We start from the raw sequence: 25,874 nt of genomic DNA, 5'->3' as shown, positions 1-25,874 counted from the left end.
GCAAACATTTCTGAGAAAAAAGCACAGCAAGCCTACTAATGTTCTGAGAGTTTATTCATCTAAAAATGATTTATTTCTGTAAAAAGACATGAAGTGAACACCTTTCTCGTATATCTGACTATTACCTCAGACATCTCCTCAAGAGGATCACTGAAAGGAATTATAAGTATTTTTAGAACAGTAGCTTTGGACAAGCAATACATTGTTAGATGAAGTCTAGGAGAAACATTTGAGGACTAGGAGGCTGCAGACTCTCCCTTTTCCTTTACTGGTAGGAAAGCCACTGCCTTCCTTTGCTCAGGGTTCTGACCCTTTGCAGAAGTTACTTTACTAGGAGGCACTGAGGAGGGATCTGACATTTACACAAGTAAACATACCTCTTAGAGTTGATGGGCATTTTATTAATACATCTTTGTATTCAAGATCTTAAACTGGTAAGCATTACATATGTAAGAACAAGCCACATCGGAAGTTTCCCTTGAGGTCCAAGGGGCATCTCTGAAGACCCACTACGAGGACCCATCAATTACTGCAATTTTTTTGGATCAAGGACTATAGTGAATTAAGATCAGGGAGATGGTGAGTGTTCCCAGATGCAGTTCAGTTTCTCTCAGCTCTAGGATTTCCATTTCTTGGTATGTCGCTCTTTTTTCCGAGCTCTTCTTTTTTTTCTGTCATTTGCTTTTTTTCCTCTGTACGAACATGGGAAGGGAGCTGCAGGTCCAGCCTATAGCTGTTTGGCTGACACTCAACTTCTAGAGAAAACATAATTTGGTATTTTAACAGTCTACTCGCACAATGACGCAATGAACTAGGTCTCCAAAACAAAATAGTTACAGAAAAAGCTCAAACAGACCCCCACCCCCCCGCTTTCAGTGCAGGTAGGATATGAAAACCTAACCTATGCGACTCTACATAACTGGCATGTGAGTTACTGTCTGTTTTAATTTCGGAGTTGTTCAGACTCCTGCAACTCCCGACATCTGCCTCCTTCCCTCCAGCCTCTGTTGGAAAGACAGGGGCTTTTTTGGCCTGAGTAAAGAGGTCATTGTGGTTTGACTGGTATTTTTGAACAGGGCTTATTCTTGCAGGAGCCATATTCCCCTCATGTTTTATTTCCTTTGTGTTCTTTCCTTGGTCTTCTTGCCCAACTAAAATTTTCTTGTTGTTGTTTTTAATAGAAAACGTTACTGGGAAGTTTAGTATTTCTTTCGTCTCCCATCAGATGATCACAGCTGACTTTCTTCTACCTCATGCAACTTACTTGCGGTATGTTCTGGGGGTAAAATCCCACAGTTTAGCATAACTCGTGCTCTCCCATTGCCTTCGGCGGTACGTGAAGGCACAACAAGCAAGCTTTTGTTTTATTACAGCCCCTTCAAGGCACAAGCGCCCTGCAGCCCGCTGCTCCAGCCTGTCCCCGGGTGCACCCGCTTGTTAAGCGGCAGCAGGCAGGCCCCAGCCGAGCTCCACGGCCCTTCCTTTGGGACGCCCGCCTTCACAGCGAGCCTAACCCGGCTACCGGGCACACCTTTGTCCACAGGCAGTTCCCTCACCTCTTCCCTTCCTCGCTGACCCGGTACGGCCGAGCAGAGCCCCAGCCCGGCCCGGCCCGGCTCCGCTCGGCCCTTCCGGGAGGTGCGGCCCTGGCCCGGCCCGTACCCGAGGCCCGAGGCCCCTCACCCCGCCAGGCCCCGCGGCGCTCGGCTGTCCCAGCATGCCCCGCGCGCCCGCCGAAGCGCGGCGGCGGAAGCCGGAAGGGCCGCGGCGGAAGTAGGGCTCAGCTGGCGGGGGGGGTGTCGCAGGTGAAGCTGGGAAGCGCGGAGCCATCTTGGTGCCCGCGCCGGGCAGGGACCCGCCGCCGCCGCTGCCGCCGCCGTCGCGCCAGGACAGCGAACCGCCGTCGGGCCGGGCACGGGGGGGCGTCCGCGCGCGGGGCCCCGCTGGCCATGGGCACCTAGAGCCGCGGGGTCCAGCCGCGACGGGAGCGGCGGCGGCGACCGGCTGCCCCCCGCCCCTACCCGCCGGCGACCAGAGCCGGGCTCTCCCCGCCTGCCGCCGCCCGCGCCCCCATGAGGCCGGAGCCGCTGCCCGCCGCCCGCTGGCGCCGGTGACGAGCCACCGGGAGGTCGCGCCGCCCCCGCCGCGGGCGCCCCGGCCTCGCCGGGCCGTTTATTAAGCCTCCGCGAGCGGGAGGGAAGTTGTCCCCCCCCGCCCTCCGCTGCCCCTTCCCGCCCTCGCCCTCCCTCCGGTTCCTGCACCGAGAGTGAGAAAAGCACAACCTCAGGGAGACCTGGCCCTGCGCACCCCCAGCTTTCTCCCCGCGGGAGCCCCGGAGGAGGAAACCGGTCCCTTCTCTCGTCCTCCTGCGCCGGGGCCGTTGGCGTCGGAAGCCTTCAGACCCTCCGTGTGGCCGGCAGGCACCTGTCCCGCCTGGAGGCAGCTCTCGTAGACTAACCAAACCCCCTCCGCGTCAAGTACATTTTGTGAACATAAGCATTTTTTTAACTTTTTAAAGAACTTGGTTTTTTTTTCTGGGATTTTTACGAGCTTCCCCTTAGTTGATTTCCTGCTTCTCCCACCTCAGATAGCACTGGCTCTGGTTTTCCTGGTGCTGTAGTATGGGGATCGAATCAGAATTGAGATTTTAAGTATTGCAGGAGCCCTCAAGTCCATCCACCTGTTAAAAGTGAGCAGTGCTGTTTCTGTCTGTCTTCTTTTCCCCCCACGTCGCCTGTCGGATGTGATGGAACTCATGTTTGCAGAGTGGGAGGACGGGGAGAGGTTTTCATTTGAAGACTCCGATCGCTTTGAAGAAGACTCTCTTTGTTCCTTCATCTCTGAGGCAGAGAGCCTTTGCCAGAACTGGAGAGGATGGAGGAAGCAATCGGCTGGACCCAATTCTCCCACTGTCAAAATGAAAGGTGAGGTCACCCAGTTTCACTGGGATGCTCTTTGGACTCATGGAAGTTGTGGGGGAAGGGGGGTTGGTGGGTGAGGAGATCTGCAGAAGGAATATCAAAGGTGCAAAGAGAAGTCAGATGTAGGATCATTGTCAGGATAATATTTGACTAAAGACTGAAACTGAACAATTACTGGGGATCTTAAGACAAAGCTGTCTTTTGGGTGAGTTTTCACCTGCATGCGCTCTGTAGTATTGTAGTGCTGCTTTTCTGAGTAGATTTTGTAGGCTTGCTCTTGGAAGTCTGAAAACAGTTTTCTATAAACAAACTACAGACTTGGCTGGGAATAACTATACATAGGTTTCCACTTGCACTGATTGAAATACATTAAGATTTCATAGAGATTTTTGTAACTGCTATAAAACTACTCATGGCGAGGCATGTAAGCCATCGTTGTATAGAGCAGTCTATTTTCCTTGTCTGTTTCTTTAAATTTCTCTTTTTTCTAGTAAATTAGCAAACTTTCTTTTGCAGTAGTAGAGCAAGAGGGCCTTAAGACTGTCACAAAGAAGTCAGGAAACTACATTGTGTCTGCTTCAAGAGTTGTTACATTTCCTTTCTTTTGATAGTAATTTCTTTTTAATAGCCAACAGGAAAATAGATAATATTAGCAATTAAAAATTATTTTAAATTATCATACAGCTACTAACTATTCGCTTGATTATTATTTTTTTTTTAAAGTGAAATGTAATTTCTCTTTTATCCTGATGCATCTTGACCCTAGAATTCAGGTGGTTTTTACACCAAGCAGAGCCAGACATATAGTTAACAGAAATTACACAAGCCCTTTCTACTCTTCCTTTTATCTCCTTTCTTCGCTTTCAAGCCAATGTCAGTACTTTTCCTGTTATTGCTGACCTTCATGACCATCAGCTGCCTCATTAATATCTCCCTGTCTGGAACTGCACAACATTATCTTCTGAATCTTGGCCTTACATGAACAGCGATTGCAGTTTATATTGAACTGTGCTGAAATCTGGCTGTTTTGCTGTGGACAAATCTCACTTGTCGCTGGATTAGGATCAGAAAGTACACTTTGCGTTAACTGTAGGCTTTCCAGAGCAGCTTAAGTTTTAAATTTTTAATAAATTTGGGAACTGTCTCTAGTCCCAGATATGTAACGGCCTGTACCTCTTGAATAGTCAGGATTAGAGTTGAGGGTAGGATGGAAACTTAAAAAAAAAAACAACCCAAAACAAGAGAGAGGGAGAAATGCTGAATACATATCCAGGTTGGATAGCTCTCTTGGACCCTGCACCCGGGACACATTGGTTTTAGTATGGGACGTTCTACTGGTGTAAAGAAGGGGAACAGTGTCGGCATTGTGTTTTTTAAAGCTCTCAATCCTGAGAGGTAGAAATAAGTGCTGGGCACAGGGCAAAGCATATAAACTTCATGTTTTGCTTTAAGTCTTGTTGCATATGTTAACTTGCTGGAAAGGAGCTGAAGTTTTGAAAACATACTACTGTGGGAAGTAAGACATCTCTAGTTTGGCAGGGGTGTGTGAAACTGGCTTGTACGATCTACAGGTCAGACTGATGTTTGAAAAGGTGATGGTTTTTGTTCAACTTTTAGATGCTTTTAGCTGACTGTTCTCCACTGGTTCAGTGTATGATTGTGTGTTTTTCTGGGTCTTGGCCTGGTTCCTTTAGCTCTCTTGACTGAATTAAAAGCAAGCAGCAATTGCTCTCTCTACTGTCATCCACTTGTTGCATTAAAATGAAAAATCACTTCAGTAGATTGTGCATATCAGTCTCTTTCCTGACATGAGAAACACAATAGCTAACATTATTGTTGTGATAATTGTAATTATTTACACCATATTGAGATGTTGCTGTTCTGGGTTCTGCAGACCTGCATTGGCAAGGGTTGTATAGTTTGTACTCGCTTCATATTTTTTAGGTTTTATCTGTAGAGAGACTTAATTCCTTTGTACAAAAGTTTTACTTTAACAAGAGACATTCTGAAAGGATACTGTTGCCTGCTTTAAAGGCATTTGCTGGCAATTCCCAGGCTCTGGTCAGAGTTATTTTGAGAAGTATGTGAACATGGATTTGCTGCCTAAATAATTATTTATCCACTCTATGAAGTCATGTATGATATTACCAACATGGAACACTTGCAGGTGCTTTACTGTACACAGTGTGTTGCCAGCAAGTCTGGTCTGATGAGGGATCTGTCATCATCTGGGATATCCTTGGATTTCAGAACTACCAATTTAATTATTTTTAACACTTCTTTTTGACAGTGTTTTTATAGTCAGAAAAAACAGTTTGTATTGAGAACTTGCTGGATCCTGAGGTTGTCAGTTGTAGTGAGTCTTCTCAAATGCGCTCATTCTGAATTGAGCTGTGTGGTTTTATTTCCACAGTTTACCATTTTGCAGTGGCCTGTGATGTAGTTGCCTATGCAAGCAAAAAATGAGGTTAGACACTGAGTTCTTTGGTGTTAAATGCTAAGGGAAAACAAGAGGAACTATATTCTGTTATCCTTTTCCTCCAGTTTGGATCTCAGCCTGTGTTGTGATTTGGAATCAGCCAGACAAGTTATGTAATAGGATTTCTAGGTTTTTCAATTGTTTTGAGTTTGTCCTTATGAGCATCCAATTCTTCATTAATTAGTTCAGTGAGAATCTCCCTGAGACTGATGGAAGTGCTGTTGGCTGGGGACTCCTCCTCTTAAACAAACAAGCAAACAAAGTACCAACACACCCCTCAGTTATGGCTTTCTTACTTTTTGCAACTTTGTATTTTGTTCTTGGGTATTTTTAATATTATGATTATGCTTACTGCAAATTTAACAATAAGGCTTGGGGTAGCTTGTTGCAAATATACACACTATTCACTGCAAAGGGTCACCAAAAAGTTAAGTTATTTACTTGTTTGTCAGTCACCCCATCAGCTTGCTGGAAAGATGATGAAAGGTGGAGAAAAATGTCTGAGTTTCTCTAATATGATCCTTGGAATGGAATTCTGTATAAAATCGGGTATCTTGAGTAGTTACATCAGAAAAATAGGACTGTAACTGGTTGGTTTTCCCTCATTTAATTTTCACTGTGGTAAAGTCCTCATAGTCCTCTTATATTACTTTCTAGAAAGGAGTTTTGTCTTTACATGTACAATTGCTAATGTGAAGGAGGAATGCATTGCATCCACTTTATGGATGCCCTTAGATTTTGAAACTGCTCTCAATCTCCACTGATTCACCTGTATTGAAATTCCAGAGGAAACTTCAGCAAAGCATGTCAATTTTGGGAATACTAAGAGTCCTTTCATAATTTTGAATGTTTATTTTAGAAATGACTTGTTCTCACGTTAGACTGCCTTGATTGCTTCTTTTTACCCCTTGGTTATCTCTCCAAACCTACTGTGGCTTTGTTTCTTGAAAGCTTTTAAGCTCTTTCCCACCCTTAGTCCTTTCTATTTCACAGTTTCTGAAGCACAAATGTTTACCAAACACTTAAGAAGTTGCCATAAATACTGTAGGATTGCTAAATACTGTGTTCACAATATTTTTGCTCAGTTTGTATTTATTCATTCACACCGGCTTCTGCTGGAAGTGTGTTGATGAGTTGTGTTGAAACTATTTTCAATAGGCAGCTAGTGAAAAAGCTTGATTTTTTTCCTTTCCTTTACTGTAAGCTTGAACCATTGTATACTGTATTGCAAACCCCCCTCAGACTTAACTAAGAATTGATGCAGGCAGCGATCTCCTAGAAAATGTTCTCATTATCCAGCGCCAGACAGTTTATGTTCTCCCAAACTGCTAGGAGTGCCCACAATGTTAAGTTCTGGGCGCAGTGCCTCAAAAATATAAGCTATGTAGAGAGAGAATCATTGGCAGAGAATAGACAGAGCCTGAGGTGAGGATATCATCAGTTTAGAGAGACAACCTGATCAAAGTCTGAGCAGTGTCTACCCTGGTAAGATGACAGTGACTGTTTTTCATTAATTTATACGGACAAAGAATAAATGGCTTAGAGAGCAACGCTTCTTCCTCAGGATTGCTGTTAACTATTTAATAAATTAAAGTTAACCCTTGCTCAAGCAGTAATTGCAGAAAACAGCAGGAGAAACACATAGTCTGTTTCAAATTCATACTGTGCTCTTCAGACTCTTGTTCTTCTTGGAGAAGAATGTTGGTGTCATCCAAAGTGTGTCCACTCCTTGAGCCTGGTGAAGCTGGAAATGAAGACTCTCTGGTTTGCTGCTGTTTTGTTACTGACTATTACTGTGTATTATAAAGTTACAACTGATTTTTTTTTTCCTACTTTATTTGTGCCTCTGGTATTAAGAGGGAGATTATGTAATCAACTCACGCTTCTGGGAGGTACTGGTGTAATAAGTCTTGTTTGTTGTATTTTTTTAGTTTAGTACAACATGACAAATCTGTTTTAGTCCAAATATATCTGTTATAATATCTCAATTTCACTAATTACATTCACTAATTCACTAATATTCACCAATATTCACTAATAACATTAAAAACCCAAAACAGTAACTGTTGAGCAAAAGTATTGTATAGCTCCCTAATGAGTTTCTTTATAGAAGCAACAGAATTTTAAAAATATAAATGTTGGTGAGACAGTATCACAAATGCTTATGAAATAAGCAGAGATCAGCTGTCCAAAGAATAAAGGTAATGTGAAAGTGAAGGCTTAGCTGCTAGTATAACATAGGTTTCTCTATATTTTCTCACCCTAGTAAATTAATTTCACCTACTTTTGTACTGTATTCCGTAGTGGCTGGTGGTGTTGACTTGCTATATAGCTGAAGCAAAAGTTCAAGTTGAGGAAGGGACTTACTGGGTTGTAATACAAGGTGCAAAGGGGACATTGATTCATTAGAGCTGAAGACACCACAGAGAAGCTCTAGAGACAGTCATTTATCAAGACTGATTGGCATAATTAAATGCACTGCTTCGGAGCTGGGATGTAGATTTCAAAAGCTGTCTAGAAGTTTCTACTAAACAAAAGGTGGTTTCACAATGCAGTGATACCTCTGTCTTTTGGAAGGATGACAAGTTGAATGACTCTCATACATTTGTCTCTTCATTTGCATTTTCCTGTGCCTTTCTGAGATAACTGAATATGTGTACCCCTCTCTTCAGAAATGGGTACCAGAGAAACCACATAAAGAAGCTATCAGGAAAAGATGATATTTTACTACTGAGATTTTAAATGACCAATCCAGTTTTAACTCTATTGTGGTCTTTTGGCCTCTTCCTTTAGATAAGCTTCTCTTCCCCTCACAAGAGATCTTGCACATTCTTTCCCTATTTTAATGTCTCATCTTTCTACTGGGAAATGTCTCATTTTCTCCTGTCTCATCTTTCTATTCATCTTTCTTCCTGGCTTCCATGGATTTTTCTTTTTGCGTTTGTTTTCTCCTTCCTTTCACCTTGAGGAGATCCCTGTGTTGCTGAATGACCAGAGATCACAGACGCTCTATTTGCATTTCAGGCTGACTGAAGCTACAGGGGTTATTCTTCTCTGTGGCATGTTTACCTCTGGGGAAGCAAGGATAAGGATTCAGGTTTGATCCTAGACTGCAGATTGTGCTCTCCCTTTGTTTCCTTACCTTTCTTTATCTCCCTCTTTTTTTTTTTTTTTAATTTGACCTGTTCTTCATTGTTAAAAAGTGGGTTTTGTTTTTATCTATTTATTTTTTACCTGTAGGTAACTAGTTCTGTCCTGAGGTAAAAAAGAAGTGCAGACAAAATATCTCAGGATTTCTCTCAAGCTACACTTCAGGTTTGAAGTGTGTGGTTATCTGGGCAGACGTAATTTTACAATGAAATGCAAATGTCTTTTGTTCGTTGAGTATTTTACTCAGGGTAACACTGGTTAAAACAGCCTTTTCTTTTCATGTTTAAAAGTTTTTTTTTTTATGCCTAAAAGTATTGCTTATATCACTTTTTTGAATGCCAGCACCAAAAGTTGTTTTCTTTGTTAAATTAACATGTTTGAATATCTACGTGATCTGGTGCTGTAAGCAGGAAGAGCAAGCAGGAGACTAATTTTGTTTGTCTTACAGCCACTACAGAGAACCTCATGCTTTGAGCTGTGTCCCCTCTGCGTACCTGGGGTCACCCATCAGCAAAGCAGTGGGGAACAAAACTGAAAAAAACCCTTTCCTGCAGCTTCTGAAGTGTTGCTGATAAAGGACAAGCACAAAAGAGACCAGATTTTTTTTTTTTAATATACTATAAAGCACGTAGGAGAAGATGTACGAGAAGATGTAATTCCTGCCCTGATGAAAACCCTGGAAGATTTAAAATTAGAGTTTAGTTACTCTCAAGATGCATCTTCATTTCTAGGCAAATTACTCCATTTCAGAACCTGCATTTTCTGGGTCTGCTTTTTGCTAATATCCTACACATGGGTGACTCTTTGTGACTCTTCACTTGACCATTAGAGATTTTTTTTGGTGAGTTGCTGAGTTCAGAAAGTTATGGGAAGTTTCAAAAATGCAGGCAGGCTTGTTGGATAGGCAGAGGTGTCCTTGTAGCTTCATGAATTGCATTGGGCTGTTGTCAGTTCCATGCTCCTCTTGCTCTGGTTTGGTGTTGCTTTGAGTCCTAATATAGTGGCATGATCTGTATGTTTGAAGAGCCATCAGTTAAATGTGATTTAATATGCAAGTTTACAACTCTGGAGTTCCAGTTCAGTTTGAGGAACAGCAACAAAGCCATAGCATAACCTGTATACAGAAAAACAGCACCTTTTGTACAGTCTATATTTCTTGTGGCTTTAGTGAGAAAAGAAGAAGTGAGAAAGGAAGTGAACTGATCAGACCTAGGAATGGCTGCTTTCAAATATAATATACCCAAAGTAAAAATTATTCTGCGTGTCAGCTGTGGAAGTAAAACTCACATGTTGACTTGTGGCCAGGCCCTTTTTTCTCTCTCTGAAGTAGTACATACTCCAATCAATGTCTGTTTTGCAGAGTTTGTGTAATAACTATGGTGAAGTTCATTTTTAAGTAAATGGAAATTCAGTGATTTCAGTTACTATGAAAAGTTAGTAGAGGATTAGAGATGGCTTAAGTACTCAAATGGATTTTTTTTTTTTTTTGTAGGGTGACTAAGTTGCTTTTTGTATAGCCTAGTTTATGAACCTTTGCTTGGTTATGATGTCTAGGTTTTTAAAATAGTTAAATTACCCTACTAGCTACCGACTGTAACAAAAGTGACCTTACATGTTTTTAAACTCCCATAGAATAGAAGGGAAATGTGTATGTATTAAAGTTAGTCTAGTGATGAGGAGAGCTTTCTTGTCCCTATCAAGTTCTTGATAGTCCATGGTTGCTGAGTAATATGATTTTTACTAGTATGCTGAGGAAAAGATAACACAGTGAGTTAAATGTTAAGAATAAGGAATATGAAACCAGAAAAAAAGAATTTAAAAAACCCAAACTGAATGGCAAGGATCATAGAGTAGTCTTTTAAACCAACAAGCAAAAAACCCCTCTTCCTCCCCCCGTATACCTTTGAGGGAACAGAAGTGGACATCAGTGATTTGCACAACATCTCTTATGCCAGTTAAAAACCTGGGAGCAGAGACAGTCTCCTCTTAATTGTCCAGTGTCCTAGTTATTATACAGTACTTTGTTCCAGAGGAAGAAAGGAATGTACAGCTTCAAAAGATGTTTTACATACTTTAATGAACTTTTGGAGTAAATACTTGGCTATTTAGAATATCTGTAATTAATTTTGTGTTGTTTTGTTTTTAAATCTGAGTAACATTTCCCAAGAGTCAAAACCAATTTATTCTTTAGTTCTTAAAGTGCAAGAATGTCTTTAAGATTTCATTGCTTTTTTTAGACTGACAACTTTTTTCTGTCACCTATCTAAGTATAAGACTGTAAAGCAGTATAAGAGTAATTTAAAATAGTGTCATGGCTAGAAGTTAATTTTTCAACTTTATTTTCATGCACTTTATCTGTATTAATCTCTTTCCTCCGTCCTCCACCCTTCCAAAAGTAAAATTCAAAACACATATGTATAAACCAGCTAAAATATTAGGCCTAGAATTTTTTTTTAAAGAGCAGTGATGCATAATATACAAAATATTTAAAATACTGGTTCTAATTTCAAAATACCATATCATGCATTTCTAAGTTACCTCCTCTGAAGCAGTGTAGCCTCGAACAGTAAATATAGGGTTACCAACCAGAAGATTCTCATACTTCTCATAATTTGTGTGGGTTTTTATGCATCCTTTCTTCTTTGTTTCTTTGCCTGTAGAATGGCAGTAACATTCTGGCAAGGCAGTGGATATTGTGCCACTTACTAGTTGTGTAGCATTTTAAACAGAAAATACCAGAAGTGGTGTCTGTGAGCATGCTTCTTGATGGTGCTTTAAATGTTATGGGCAAGGCTTGTGAAAACTCTGCTGTTTTGATTATGCTTAATTAATCTATATTAGCTTCCATACAGCTGGAAACATACTACCTTTGAAAAGAATGAAACAAAAAACTCTGTCAGGCTGTGATATACTTATTACTTAAAATCTTCTGGAATTGCATATTTTGAGAAAAGTGATGCTGTGGAAAGTGTCTGGTTTTAATAAAATACTGTTGCTATTATGGATCATTATTAGTGTTTCTAGATTGCTGCAACAAAAACCTAAGAAAGGAGAAAATGTCAGTATTTAACAGTGTCAATTAGGAGAAGGTTGAAACACATTCAAGATGTATACAACTGGAAAGTCTGTGTGCTGATTTTTCTGTATTTACCTAAATCTCTATTGGTGTGTGGTTAGCACTGAAAAAATTTGGAAGTTAAGACATTCTCTTTCCATAGAAGAGGGAAACCTGAAAAGATTGCTGGAGTAGTGTCTTGAAACAAATTCTTAACATCCTCATTCGGCTGCTGCAAGTAGGGGGACCTGAGTGTTATTTCTTGATGTCTCAGTGACTTTTATGCCTTTCTTTTGTCTGCTAGGTTTAGTTTGTGGCTGTGAGACTTACAGTAGAGCTTTCAGGCTTCTTTTTCATATGGGGTAAGGATTGGCATATACAGGAAAGGGAAAGGATAAATGGATAAGATGGAGGGAGGAAGAAGAAAAAAATCTGTCCTCAGAAGAAGTCCTGTCCCTTTGTGGGAGAAAAGCTGGATGCTGTAATGCAAGAGAGGAGGAAATAGACTCGAGAGAATGAAAAAGAAGGAGGTCAGAGACCAAAAACAATATAGAAAAACAAGTCCACATTTTTTTACAAAAATATGAATAGGTAGGATGATAAAAGAAGTGTTACGCAGAATTTGTCTGCAAGCAATGAGAGTCTTTACAGGAAAGGCATTCAGCTGTACTTTTTCCTCCCAAGTTTAGACAGTTATGAGGCAATTCGTTGAAACAGTGAGCATGTGAACACCTGGGCCACCAATTCTGTCTTCCTCTTCTGTTTAGACAGGTGAAAAATTTAAGCAGATGATGATCATTCTTTGGCATCCAGAAATACTGGTAAACATGAGTGATTCATTGGTGGAGATCTGAAAATGAAAACACCAATATTTTAAAATCTAATTAGTATGGTTCTTTCTTTTCTTTCTTTCTAGATAAACTAGTGGAAAAAGTTAATTGCAGCTTTTCTATTCATTAGGCTTGAGATGTCTAAAGATGCTGCTTTGAGCATGTCTCCCCAGCCAGAACTAAAGAATGGAAAAAGTGAGGTGGCCTTAAAGTGAATGTAGTCAAGTTACCATCTGGACTCTTTTTGGAATATATTCCTTAAAACAATGCCTATGTGCTGCCAAGCCATTCTTACTGGCATCTTGTCAATGTATGTGACAGAACAAGATTCTTCCTTGAAGTACAGAAAAGTTTGCTGAACCTGTGAATATTGAGTATTGTATGACCTTACAGAATCTGTCCATGTCTTGTTTCTGGTCTTTGTAGGACTTCAGGTTTACTGTTCTCAATATATGCTCACATTTGCCTGACTTAGTTTATCACAAATTGTGATTCTCAAGACTTATTCTTTAATCTGTTTCTTTTCTTTTTAATATCCCTGTACTGGAGTTCTTACCTGGTAAATTTGCATCTGTCTCATTCTGTAGAGAATGTACCAACATGAATCCTTGTTTATCCATGTTAGAGGCTAATTGAATAGCTTGATGATGGCTTGAATGCCCAAGTTCCACGCTTTTAGGAAACGCTGATTGCTGATGTAAAAATTATTGGTAAGTATTTGACATTTAAGCTTCATGGTTGTCCTGCTGGTGGGTTAGTATGTAATTAATAGGTGTACAAATGAAATGACAACTTTTTCTGAGAATCTAATACCTTTGTGAAGTCTATAGGGCATAATTTAGTAATTCTTTTGAGCTGTTTACAGTTCCTGCTGCATATTGTGTGTAATTCCATTTGTTATCTCATATTTTAGGTCACTAAATGCTGAGATGGGAGAAAAAGGGAAATGCAGCTGTAAGTTTGTTTACCAGAGCTAGCTAGATGGGCCAGGTGAAAATATTTTGTAACTTATACCTGCATGTAACTTTCACGTGTGGTTTGAAGAGAAGGTGATCTGACACAGAGAAGTTAGTTGTAGTTGACCCAGAATGCCTTTGGAAGTTTTCATGGACTAATTGATTGCATTTAAAGCAGTAGTGCATGGGGTCAGCTAAGCTGCTTATCCTTCTCAAGGACAGGGAGTTAGTTTTCCCCGGCTAGTTAGGAGCAGCAAGTGTTTCAAGACTTCTGTAGACATTTTCAGAAGATGGTTGACACTGCATCAGTCTTGTGATGTTGGAGAGATCTTGGGAGATACTATGCATTTGCCTAAGCAAATTGATGCAATGGACTGTAGTTGATCAGTGCCTCACAGTTTTCCAGTGCTGCTTTTGTTATTATTTTTGTGCACTGAAAATGATAGACGTGCTTGTTCTACCACTGTAAATGTTCTGTAGCTGCCTCCTTGTTTCATGTATTCCTTGGTACCCAGTTTTGTTTTCCCCCCTTTTGTTCTCTCTAGAGGTGATGAGGGGGAAATGGAAGAGAATTTATTCTTGTTAGGGAGGTACTTCCTCCAACAGTAGGATACTAAGAAATGATCAGACAGATGCCTTACTTTGAGCGAGGGGAATTATAATTGCTGTGGAGTGGGGAGCTTGAGGAAGGCTGGGGACTGCTGGCTTTGGAAGCCTGCGTCCTGTGGCGGCAGTTCAGGCTGGTTGGGGGCTGCTGTGCTGCACCTTTGAACTGCAGTGGGAGAACCTAGAATTGAGGGACATTGCTAAGTGGGCTCTGTAACCTCCCGTAAAGTCATAGACCTGGGATTAGATTTGGGGAGATTTTTACAAAACCAAAGGAGGTAAAAATAGGAGTCAGGTAAGATTTTTTTCAAAAGCGTTTTGGTATCTAACTTCTTTTGACTCCTGTCTTTGAAACAGATTTTTGAACCTCTAATGGTTTCCTGTTAGTGATATTAAGAGACGGTATCTTCTTTTAGTTCCTGACAGATGTTTAATTAATTTTTTTTTTACCCTAGAGGTGAGAATGCCTCATCCTTGATCTATTATTTTCAGACAATAACTTTCCCATCAGCCCCAACAAAATTGGCCTGATCTCATTCTGATATGTTCAGTAATGCAGCTCTTCAGTGTTTGCCAGTGCATTTGTTTGGAGGCCAAGTGTTACTGCTCTGGGATTTAGACACAGGAAAAAAGCTGGTTAGAGATTAATTTTGCATGTAATACTTAAGGATGGATACTAATGGTAGAGAGCAGCACATTAAATAGTAGAGGTTGCATGGTGTTTTGTATGACTTCTTTCAGCATCTGAAAACGTATCAATACTTCTTGATAGAGATTGATGCTGAGCTGTGATGCAGTCTGACTTTTGATTCGTGTTTATGTTCCATTGTCTACATTCAGAAAAATATCCAGTCCCTGTTGGTCTTTGTAGCTTGTTTTTTTGTCATAGGCCACTGGAGATAATTTTGAATTCTGAGCTTTTAAAATACCTTGTGTGGGGCAGAAGTGGGAATAACTGGTAGCACTGAGCCTTGCTTTCAGGGAACGGGAGCTGTTTGGTGTCTGTGCTCTGAATGCACAATCCTGGTTATGCAGTATGCTTTCTGCATGGGGTGAGGGAGCAAGCAGTAACAGTGCAGGGGAAATTACTTGCCTGAAGCTGATCTGCTTCATCAGCTGTAGAGTTATTCTGAATGCAAGCTGCCCAATTTGTCATGAAACCTTGGCCAGCACTGGCAAGGATACAGTGTTTTGTAGCACTATCTGTCTCGCTTTACAAAAGTCTGCTGTTCATTTTAGGATTTCTAACAGCTGTCGGTTGCTTGCCCAGGCCGCTCTTTTTCTGAAATGAATTCGTTTTTTAGGGAAGGAAATGGAAGGGTGTGGGGATTAAGAATTTTCTTGTCTGAATTTCCAGAGGAGGTTGTCAAGTTGTGAATGCTGCATTGCCTGCCTAATGCTGGTATTACAGTTTTGGGATCTCAATCATGTTGGAGTGGGTGAGAGTTGAGAAAAGAGCATACTGACATCTTGCTCTTGAGATTCAGAGCTTATGAACAGATAAATAGATCTCATCTGGCATAAGACATCAACATAATGTCGAATACTCCAATTTCATCAGCGCAGCCCTGTGCAGAAGGTTTTCACAGTTATTGCATAGGAGAAGCAATAGCGTTAAATGGAAAATACACCTTTCCTTTCTGATCTGTATTTGGCTTGTGTTTGGAGAGGTTCTGACATTTGCTCAGAGCAGAAGTTTTCTGTAGGTACGTTGTACATGTCTGCAACAAAATCTTATGTGACCTGGGAGGCAGAACTTAGGTAACTAGCATCTTAGGAATTTGAGTTTAGTGATGGAGGAATGTGCCGGTGTTTCTGTCCTGCAGTCATGAAACCAAAGAATGGATTGTGGTTTCATCTTTATTTCCGTTCCCCATCAAACATCTTTTTGGTTACCAAATATAACTTGTAGCTTTACACCTTTGCCTTGTCCTGAAGTTCCGAAGACTTGATTCAAGTGTTCTTTTTTTCTAGAGATCTGGTTTCTAATGTAGTAAGAGTGTTGTAGCTATGATGCTTTAAGGATACAAGGAAGACAAGTTTCTAAGGAAGGAAGGGAAATCTGTTCTTCAGCCAGCTGACCCTTGGAGTGCAGAAAAGGTTTTCAGATGTGCAGCCCTTCCTCTGTCTACTAATTGCAAGAGGACCTTTGAGGGATGATTACACAGTGAGTGATCTGTTTGGCAATTAAAATTTACCTGGGCATATTAAAACTCTTTAGTCATGTTTACCAGTCGTGAAAGGAGGAATAACATGACAGGGTGGTTATTTTTCTTATTAACATCTCATGCTGCTCTGAAGAGAGGATTCCTTCAGATGTTTTGCCTCTGAAAGTGTTCTTGCTGACAGAGGAAACCACAGATGAAGTTGGGAGAAGTAGAAGCAAGCAACTGCTCCCAGAAGGTGTATTGAGAAGTTTGCCTCCATCTTCAAGTACATTGTAGCCTCTTGCCGTGAGGAGCTGTTTCTTGTGTCATTTTCTAAAAAGTCCTGTAGCAGAAAGCGTTGCCCTTTTTCTTCCGGCGTAAGTCTGCTCAGCAGTACTAAGCACCCCAGATTTCCCCTGGTAATGCCAGTGCTACATTACTTCATTAAATTGTAATTTCTCCCTATTGATTAAGTTGTGGCAACAGTAACAGTAGCACTGCTGGCTGTTGTTGCAGTAAGATTATGGCAGACACTGATATTTTGTGGGACCAAAGAATGTTTCTGAATCATTTTGTGGAAGTTTCCAAACGAAGTTGTATTTGGATTATCTGACAAGGTGATCTGAGTAGCTGGTCTGGCAGTCAGAAGACGTTAAACTTGCTCCCCATGTGTCTCAGTTTCTCACCTGGTGTGGCACAGGGCTGAGAGGTCTGATTCTCAGGGGAGAAGTCTCATTTAGAGAGAGTGCGGGAAGAAAAAGGAACCATTTCCCCACAAATCTCTAGAAATTAAGGGAAAGTAAATGCTGCATGTATTAGTGTGCGCTTTGCAGGCTAATGTAAGAACGCCTACTATTCATCCGTGTTTGCTTGCTTATTTCAACATTGTTGTAGCTTTAAAAGGAGGGACATCGGGAACTAGAGCATCTCAAAGAAAGCCCTTCTGAAGTTAGATCATGACCACTTTATACAGCAGTAGAGGGTTTTGCTACTGGTAGAATATTTTTGCTAACAGGAAGAAATGATGAATTACTGTAGGGAAAGTTGGGACATGGCTGCGGGATTTTTTGCATACTCTTACTGATTTAAACTCTTAGTGGGTTAGGACTCTTGGACCTTACACATCATGCATCTTCTAAGTTTTAGTTCTCCTGTCAGTTATTGCTTAGAACTACAAAGCCTCCCTAGCTTTATTTTTGTAGGTCTTTTTTATGCCTCATGAAATCTTGTGGAAGTGTCACCAGGAGTTGGCATAATACTCGAACACTTTATGATTTAAAAGATGTAACTTTAAAAATAATAACGTAAAGATAAAATACTTCTTAAGTCAGTCTAATACTGAAACAGCAAGAGTTGAGCTAAGTGTAATCCCTCCTCTCCTAGGTGCTCAGATTCTTTAACAAAAATTGTTTTGGGATGCAGTCTCTACACTTGATGTTAGCATGATGGTGATGCCATTTCTCCACAGGTGAGCAAAGTTAAGTCAGCTGTTTTTTGGTTGTTTTTTTTTTAGCTCTGTACGCATGCAGAGAGTGAGTGTAGAAAACCATCGTGAAATGGATTTGTCAGAAATGCTCTTTTTAATAATTCAGATGACTAGAAGGGGAACTGCAAGCCTTAACAGGTTTAAAATTACTGACACTTGAAAAAAAGCCCCCCCTCATCCACTCCAAATGCACAATGTGATTTAGTATTGTATTCTGCAAATCTACCGGGCTTGTGTGCAAAATAAAAAATGAGGGTTTTTTTTTTGATATTTTGATGTATTTTAAGGTCTACCTTATAAAATAAACTAATTCTTGCTTCCTAAGGATGTCTTAATCTTGGAGACAGAAGTCATAGTGTCAGGATATGTTTATGCAGTCAGCCAAATAATATACTTCTCTGGTTTTGAAGGGAAATGTAAATATAGCAACAAAAAGATAGTTTGAGCCATTAAATGTTTTGTCTTAAATGTATGAGCTGTTTGTGATGTAGTGTTAAGCAATTTTTAGAAATCAAATTGAGCTGGATTTGATTCTGTGCTATGGATTTTGCTGTAGATGGCGGGGACTTTGGGGGTGAATTGGACACCCTTCTGTGATAAAAAGAACCTTTTTGCATTGGATTAACACCCCCCCCCCCCCCCATTCTTAAAATGTTATAGCGATGATTGTAATGGAATTTGTGTAGTAATAGTTGCTGCAGTTTGTCAGTTAAGCATGTGGTTTCCAATTCTGGACCGTAATGTACCCATCTGGGATTTGTATTTTTAACGGTTTTTGGCTTTGAATCTCATCAGTCTTATCCAGTAAATGCTAATGAAAAAGTTCTGTTGCTTATTCGTCTTCTCAACTGTTTTGTACATAAAAATGTCATTCTGTGGCTTAGGGCTGATGTAGGCCTCCCCCCAATTCTTCTTTTCGCTTTCAACGTGGTATTAATATCTCTGCATTTGCTACCCTGTAACATTATTCTCGGTGTAATTTCATTGCTGCAAAATGTTTGTTACATGGACAGGAAAATATAACCAAGTAACCCTGATAGTTCTTTTTTGTTTGCTTTGTCCTGTGGGCAAATCAATGTACTAGTGAATCAAACTGAATCTTGATTTGTCCTCTGGAGCTTTTTGCTGGTTTGTTGATCACTTAGTTTTCTCTAGGGCTATGTTTTCAGTTATTAAAAAAAAAAAAAAAAGTTGTATATATGTATGTGTGTATATATATATTTTTTTTTTTTCATTCTCATGTAGTGACAATATCATCCTGCTGTACAACCCTAGTGGAGAAACCTGAATTTGTAGAGTTTTTCCTGTGGCTAACTTTGCTTGAAATACCTGATGATTGCATTACAGTGCTCTGCCCTTGCTATTTTTCTAGATCAGTTTAGCTGCACTTGCTAGCCTGTTATCAGTATGTGGATGTTTTAAAAATACAAAAAGATTGAGAGAAAACAAAACCAAAGAAGCCCTCAAGTCAGAATGCTCCCTCCAGTCATCTTTTCTGAGCAAGCTTGATTAACAATCAATCAGCATCAGTGTTTGTAGCATCCTTTCTCCATCACTCAATCCCTATTCTTGTCTTATCTAACCTTCTTGGTCTGTCACGGCATGTGAAAAACTCACACAGATGAATTCCACCAAAGGCTTTTTCTGGAGTCTATGGTTCTCCATTTGTTGTTGCAGCTGGCTTTGTGAATGCTGAGGTGTTTTGCAGGGAATTGGTTTGGAGTGGGTAGTATCTGAGAAACAAATAGCTGAAACTTTATTCTGACTTGGTACAGCAGGTGTTCCAGTGTAAAGGAGTTGCTTATTTTCTTAAGATTGACACTGCTTGAATAGTTGAGGAACCAGGAACATGTATCTTTGCATCAGTTTCTTTAATCTGTAAAAGGAAAATAAATTTTTTAGCAATACTGTGGTTTGCTTGTTTTTTACAAGGAACGTTGTGGGTTTTTTTTCCCTCAGTATAAGATGTCATGGAATTATTAATCTGAAACAGAGGAATGCTAATTGAAGGCAACTGGGAGTCAGTATTTGAATATTACACTGTGTCTTCAGCTTTTCAGATGCTTCATTCTGCATGTAGTCAAGCTAGACCAGGACTGAGTGTGGGGGGAAGCTCCTTGTGTCTGTTCAGCTGTCAGGGTCTGACATTGCAGGGTCTTGGTTCAGTCTTGGGGTCCTCACCCCTCAGCTTGCCAGTTTCGTTTCTTCTCTTGTATTTGAGGCAAGAAAGTTCATTCTTGGTGCCTGTTCAGTACTTGGCATGTCTGCTGGGCTGCCATAAGAGCACCCATTAGCTCCAGTTGGGCTGGAGCAATCTGTGATGTGTGTGTATGTATGTGCCCACTATGAACACCACTGAGACCAGCTGCATGATTCGAAAAGATCATTTACAACCCAGAGTACAACCATTTTGGCATAGGTGTTTAAAGGCGAATACTACTCCTATTGTTTTAAATGCTTGTATGTTATATCTCTCTCCCCTCTACGTTTAAAATTACATTAGCTATTTTGGTTGCTTTTTTTATATTAAGTATTTAGTTTTCTTCTGGAGCTTGGTGGTTGTGGTTCAGTACTTCATATGTTCCAAGTCTTACAGGCACAGACTAGAGTGACTGCAATATCTCTTCTACTCAGATGGAGAACTTTTCTTTACTACTTTGAAAACATAGCTATCCTGTTTGTGTGTGCATCATGAAGCTTACATTTAATTGTTCTTAGTCTGATTTACTCCCAAGATTGTAATCCCAAGACTATTCAAGGATGCTCTTAATATTCCACCATTTCTATGTATTCTGTACTAGTGCATTATAGAGGTACTGTATTTTTTAATGATGTTGCCTGAAATTTGCGAAATTGTATGGGACAGGTATTAGCTACCCATCTCACAAGTCTGTGCTTGAAAGCCACAAACCAGCAAGTGGACAGAAATGTAGCCTTACTGCTTACGTAGGCTGCAAGTATATTAGTTAAACACTTCGGAAGATATTCCCTTTCTGATGACTTCATAGGGGTGGGACCTACCTGGGCAAAATGTGAATGTGACAGAAAACTGACTGGTGGTGGTGTGTCTGTGACCCGTTTAATCAGTTCTCCTCTTAATTGAATGCCTTTTTGAAAAGAGAATTAAAGCTAAGGAGCCTTGAGGTTGGAGCTTTGGATGAGAAATGCTTTTGAAAGAAGAGAAAATATCTTATTTTCAGACTTTTGCAACATGCTTCTGTTACACACCATGTGTCTTATCCTCAGTTCAGAGGTGAATTTTGTTTATTTTTGAAAACACGTATGTTGCTTTTTATAAGACGTTGATTATGTGGTAAAATGGAAGAGGAACAAGTAAAGAAGTATAAGTAATGGCCTAAATACCTTGGATCTAATTTATTTGAAATGAAGAGGAAATTTTTAATTAAAAAGCTTATGTTTCATTTTGCAGTGTTCACCTTGGGAAACTGTTTTTTTAAGTACATTCAGAGCATTCATCTGGAGTATTATAGAGTTCAAGGCAAAGGTGAAGTTTTCTGATGTTTGTTGCAGAGTTTGAGACCTGAAGGACCTGAGACCTGCTCTGGCACGTACTTCTTAAAGACATCAACTCTGAGAATAAATGTCTAGAAAGGAAAAAAGAACAAGAGAATAAAGTAAAATCAACAGTAGAATTTTACAAGGAAATGTACAAAAAATAGAAAACAGTAAAAAAATAAATATTTTTGAAGAGTTTTGGTTTTGGTATGTTACGGTTAAATGTAATGCTTGCTCTGCTTGCCCATATTTGAGAGTTCTCAGCACTTTTTGGTTTTAAGGGGTATCAGAGAGAGAATATATCACTGACTTAAGTCAAGGGGCATTTTACTGATAGGCACTTAACTAAAATAAAACAAGCAGAAATGCTTAAAGTGCATTCTACAGTAACAGATTTATCTTTCTGCATAGCAAATCCTGTAACAAGCAATGTAATTTACCATTGTTTAAATTAGGTTTGTAAAACAGGTTTTATAACACCACTCCCACTTACCTCCTTCACTGGTCAGGATTGCACTCTCTTTATTTCCTGTTAGTTTTATTGTTCTTCTCACTTAGTATAACTTTTGATATTAGAAGTGCTTCACTTAATTTTCTTTATCTCCTTGTTCTGTGTATAGTTGGTATTACTTTGTTCCACGCTGTTACCTTTTGGACTGAAGCCAGCAGGAAAGGTGAGGGCAAATGTGAGCTGGGGACCAGGGACAGCTATAAAATCAAAGCTATAGACTCATCTCTAAAAAGATAATGCAGTCTAACATGCCATTTTTCTTAAGGCATATATAGCAAAGCAATGCGTCCTGTCTTTGCACTGTGTCTTATCTCTTCCTGTGAGATTTGTTCACATGCATTTGTATGTATAGTTTATTTTTAGAGACGTGTGTCAAGTGAAAGTAACCCAATGGAAATAATGTAATTAGATAACAAATACATTCAGTGCTTGGCCCAGCTGGTTTTTCTTTCAGTTCCATTTAATAACTCTTTGGTATTCTCATGGCCCCTATTTTGCTGATTATTCAAGCAGTTTCTCTATTTGTCTATCATGGAAACTCAATTATTGTACTGAAGGAATAATAGCTCTGTTTGAACATGATCTGTTTTTATGAATAATTGTTGGTCGCAACTTGTTACAGCCTACCCTGTATTAGGAAAGGTTAAGCAGTGTAGCTACACATGCATTCCGATGTTAGTAAGCCCTGCTGGCACAGAAGTTGTTTCCACTGGTGAAGATGCATGTTTGTGTGCATAGCTTGTGTTGGCTGTTTTGGGATTGGAGGTTTTTTTTGTTGTTGTTCTGGCAGGAATAATTATGTCTATGCTAAAGTTTTAGCTGTTATAAAATAGCTATAAAAATCAAACCTGTAATTCACATAAAACAGTAGCAAAAAGCGTAGGATAGTCCTCATCAAAGCTGCACGTTCCATGTGGTAGTAAATAGATGAGATGTGATTTATTCAGAATGGTTTAGATATGCTTGATCCTGCCTCTTAGGTAGGAGGTATAGATTAGACGGCCTCCCAATATCCCTTCCTGACCTGGGTTTTGCTAGTCATTTAACCTGTAAGTGAGAATTGTTTGAGGTTGCTTATGCTTTGCCTGTGACTTTATTCTTCCAAGACTTGAAATGCTTCATTTGTTCTGCTTGGGTCATCATGTCTACTTACCAAGAGAAAGCAGTGATTCTTGCTAGTTTTGCTCCACAATTTAAAATGATCTTCTCCCTTGGATAGATATATCTTGCAGATTTGTCAGTTTTGTATTACATCTTTGATTTCACTACTGTATCATTTTTTATATTAAACTTGCAATCTTCCTTCCTGTCCTTATCTTTGCTTTCTGAGCAGAAGCTGTGATGCTTTCTCCTTTTCTTTGTTAGCAGACTTTTCCTTTTTTTCCTTGCTCAAAATATATTTATATTTTGAAAGTACCTTTTGTCTGTTTTATTGATCATACCTTTTGATATAAGTAGGTATGAATCTGCCAACCCTGGATTTGTGTATCTAGAGATGAACTTTTTGAATGGATCTCTCTTGGTTTAGGACTCAAAGGAGAGTATTTAGAGTCTAATTTAAGCACCTACCTCAGACTGTCCAGCTGACTTTACAGGAGGCCTAATGGGAAAAGACCCTCTGATGCTGTGAGTCACATCCTTGATAAACGTCTCTCTCACCTTGGCTACATAGGGGACTGCCCCCTTGAAACTTCGGGAATTTTAACTTCTTAATTTTAGTATTTACATTGTGTGCCAAGTTAGCTACTGTGAATTCACCTGCCCTGAAAGTATCATTGAAAAATTATTTTCTACTTTTCCGTTATCTTCTACCATTTATTTTCCATGCCTCTTTTTCCTTATAGAAAATTCAGCATTTTAGAGAGATGCATGGTCTTATAGATAAGGTTATTGCTTTTTTAGATTATTTTTTCCCCACCAGGTTTTACTGCTTTCGCCTTATTCTGAAAATGTCTAAGCTGTGTGCTGTGAATGTCTGACTGTGGGTTATGATAGGTATGCCAGCTAATTGGCCACTTGTCTTCTGCTGATTACTACTAACGCAGTACAGCTGATGAATCAGTTAATGAGTTCAATGCAAAGTCAGCCTGTTACCTTAGTTCACTGTGTAAAACTGTTAAAATCAACCTGGCTGACTTGCACTGGAGCAGATGAGGAGGGCTCATGTTGTCTTCCCATTTGGAAGAAATGTTTTCTCAGGAGGGGTAATTTCAGTAACACTTGTCAAAGTATATTTCTTGAGCTAGTTTAGTTTAGCTTGAAAGAGAACAGCCATACTATGTAATGGAGAGATTGGAGGGTAATTGCAATGATCGTACTAGGGCTCCTAGTTCCAGTACCACTCTACTAGTACCATTGAGATCTAGTAACTGATTGTATGTATGTCCTAGTCCATTGCAACAGTAGAGTAAAATATCTTTAAGAGTAAGGTGTACTGATCGAATAATAAACAGAATGCATTTAGCTTTGCTGCTTTTTTGTCAACTCAGTTTGTCTTTAGCATTTCTAATCTAACCTTCATACCCAGCACCAAATCCTTGTAAAAAGGAATACCATCCAGGCTGCAGGCTTGCACCTTCTTGAAGAACGTGCAGGTGTTCCACCCGGTACTGAAGACTTTTTAAAGTCTTGTATCTTGTAGAGGTTGTTTAGGTGTTATCTCTTTTCTGGTATTGTGTAATGAAGGACTTGGATAAAGTGCCTCTATACAAAAAGTGCAGTTAAACCCACAAGAAATATTTCTCCTTTCATTGCTCAGAGTAAATTCAAGTATTTAAGTGCCTCAGTTTGGACCTTCTGTGGTAATTACTACTACTGTAGTAGCAGCAATGGTATTTAAGTTGACTATGTTGCACTAATTAAAAATAGTAATTTTTTTTAGTGACTTGATGAAAGCTTTACACCTGTTCTGGTTGTCAAAAGTGGAAATGAGATTACTTTTCTGCCAAAATCTTGTTTATCTGCTAGCTGTAGAGAAAGGGACATTCCACTTTTCCATCGTTGTTCCTTTTACAATCTGCTGCTCTCACATTTGTGGATGGGTTTATAACACTGTAAAACAGAGGCTCCATCTATAACATAGAGTAAAAGTCGCTAGTGATGGAGAAATAATCCTGAGAGTAAAAAACTGACTCTATCTGGGAGAAGTGAATGCTGCCTAATGAATCTAATTTCACTGCAATCAAAAAATCCTAAATGTGGATGTTTGAAAACTGTATTTTCTTTCCATATTTATGCAATCCTTCTATTTGACAGGTCTGCTCAGTACTGGGGGAGATGTTGGCTACTTTGCTGTGTGCATGCACTTTCAAAGCCCTCTCCCTTCCTATCTGGTTCCCAGCTGCTCGGACAGGAGGGCCTCTCTAGGCAGAGGGTGAGAAAGCGCTTACTGACATCAGGGCTTAAGTTTTCCTTTGATATGTTGCCTGGAGGCTGGTGGGGGGGGAAAGCTGAGGGCCAGATTGGTTTACATTCTGGCTGCTAGTGGTGTTTTAGAAGCTGGTTAGGGAGGTGAAGAGTCATAACATTGAATATCTGAAACTGAATTAATTAGACTCTTGGCAACAGGGTTTGGAAGATGGGGGAACCAAGGCTGCTGTAGTGATGGATCAGGAAGTGATGTCAGTAAAGCAGTGAGGTGCTTGCAGATAAGACAAGTCTGGCATTTTGTATAGAGTGTAATCTAGCTCAGAGCGAAGCAGAAACATAAGGCTCCCATAGCCTAATGATAAGAAATCTTCATCTGCACTTAAAAACATAAAAAGTGGAGTTAGTTTGGTAGAAAGGTGGTGGTTAAATGTATTTGTATAAAGCTCTTGGTGCCTTCAGTTAAGATCCTCATGGGCTCAGTGTAGTCAGCACTGTACAAACATGTGAATTCCCAGTTGCTTCTGTAAAGAACTTGAAATACAAAGACAGATATTGTACCAAAGGTGGTGGTGAGGGGAATAAAACAACAAATACTAACTGAAATCAAAATCTTGTAAATTGCTGAATGCTGAATGTTACCAAAAAAGTCAATACTAAGGTTCCTGGATAACCTTTCCATTGCTATCTTGTGCATATACACTGTAATATTTCTTCTCTGTTTAATCACTTGGCATTCACAGGATGTTGCTGCCATATTCTAACAGAAGTGTGTGAAAAATATTTGGTTACCTTAAGTCTTGCTAAATGGTTTCAGTTTTGTCAGGAGACAAAGTTCAAGTCACTGATGT

General features: G+C 39.8%; 1 protein-coding gene and 1 long non-coding RNA gene across 4 annotated transcripts in view; one reads left to right on the top strand and one right to left on the bottom strand.

Moving 5' to 3' along the window:
• Nucleotides 1-380: 380 nt before the first annotated feature.
• Nucleotides 381-1,730, bottom strand: LOC140655206 (uncharacterized). Its single transcript, XR_012043710.1, has 2 exons — nt 1,557-1,730; nt 381-755 (listed from the first exon to the last, which is right to left on the bottom strand). It is a non-coding gene; the product is annotated as an uncharacterized lncRNA (long non-coding RNA).
• A 70-nt stretch (nt 1,731-1,800) lies between these two features.
• The window catches only part of ZSWIM8 (zinc finger SWIM-type containing 8), a 64,809-nt gene continuing 40,735 nt past the window's right edge, over nt 1,801-25,874 (top strand). For 2 of the 3 annotated variants that reach the window (XR_012043708.1, XM_072869344.1), the window contains exon 1: nt 1,802-2,924. Coding sequence is in view for 1 of the 3 variants with exons in the window: in XM_072869344.1 (XP_072725445.1) it covers nt 2,747-2,924 (178 nt within the window). In the remaining 2 variants the exon portion in view is untranslated. Of the gene's footprint in view, nt 2,925-25,874 lie in introns of all 3 variants that reach the window. The other variant, XR_012043709.1, reaches the window with a different exon arrangement.

Source organism: Ciconia boyciana, chromosome 8 (genome assembly GCF_034638445.1).
Source record: "Ciconia boyciana chromosome 8, ASM3463844v1, whole genome shotgun sequence".
Taxonomy (NCBI): domain Eukaryota; kingdom Metazoa; phylum Chordata; class Aves; order Ciconiiformes; family Ciconiidae; genus Ciconia; species Ciconia boyciana.
The sequence above is the reverse complement of the archived record's forward strand: the minus strand, read 5'-3'. Positions and strand labels throughout refer to the sequence as shown.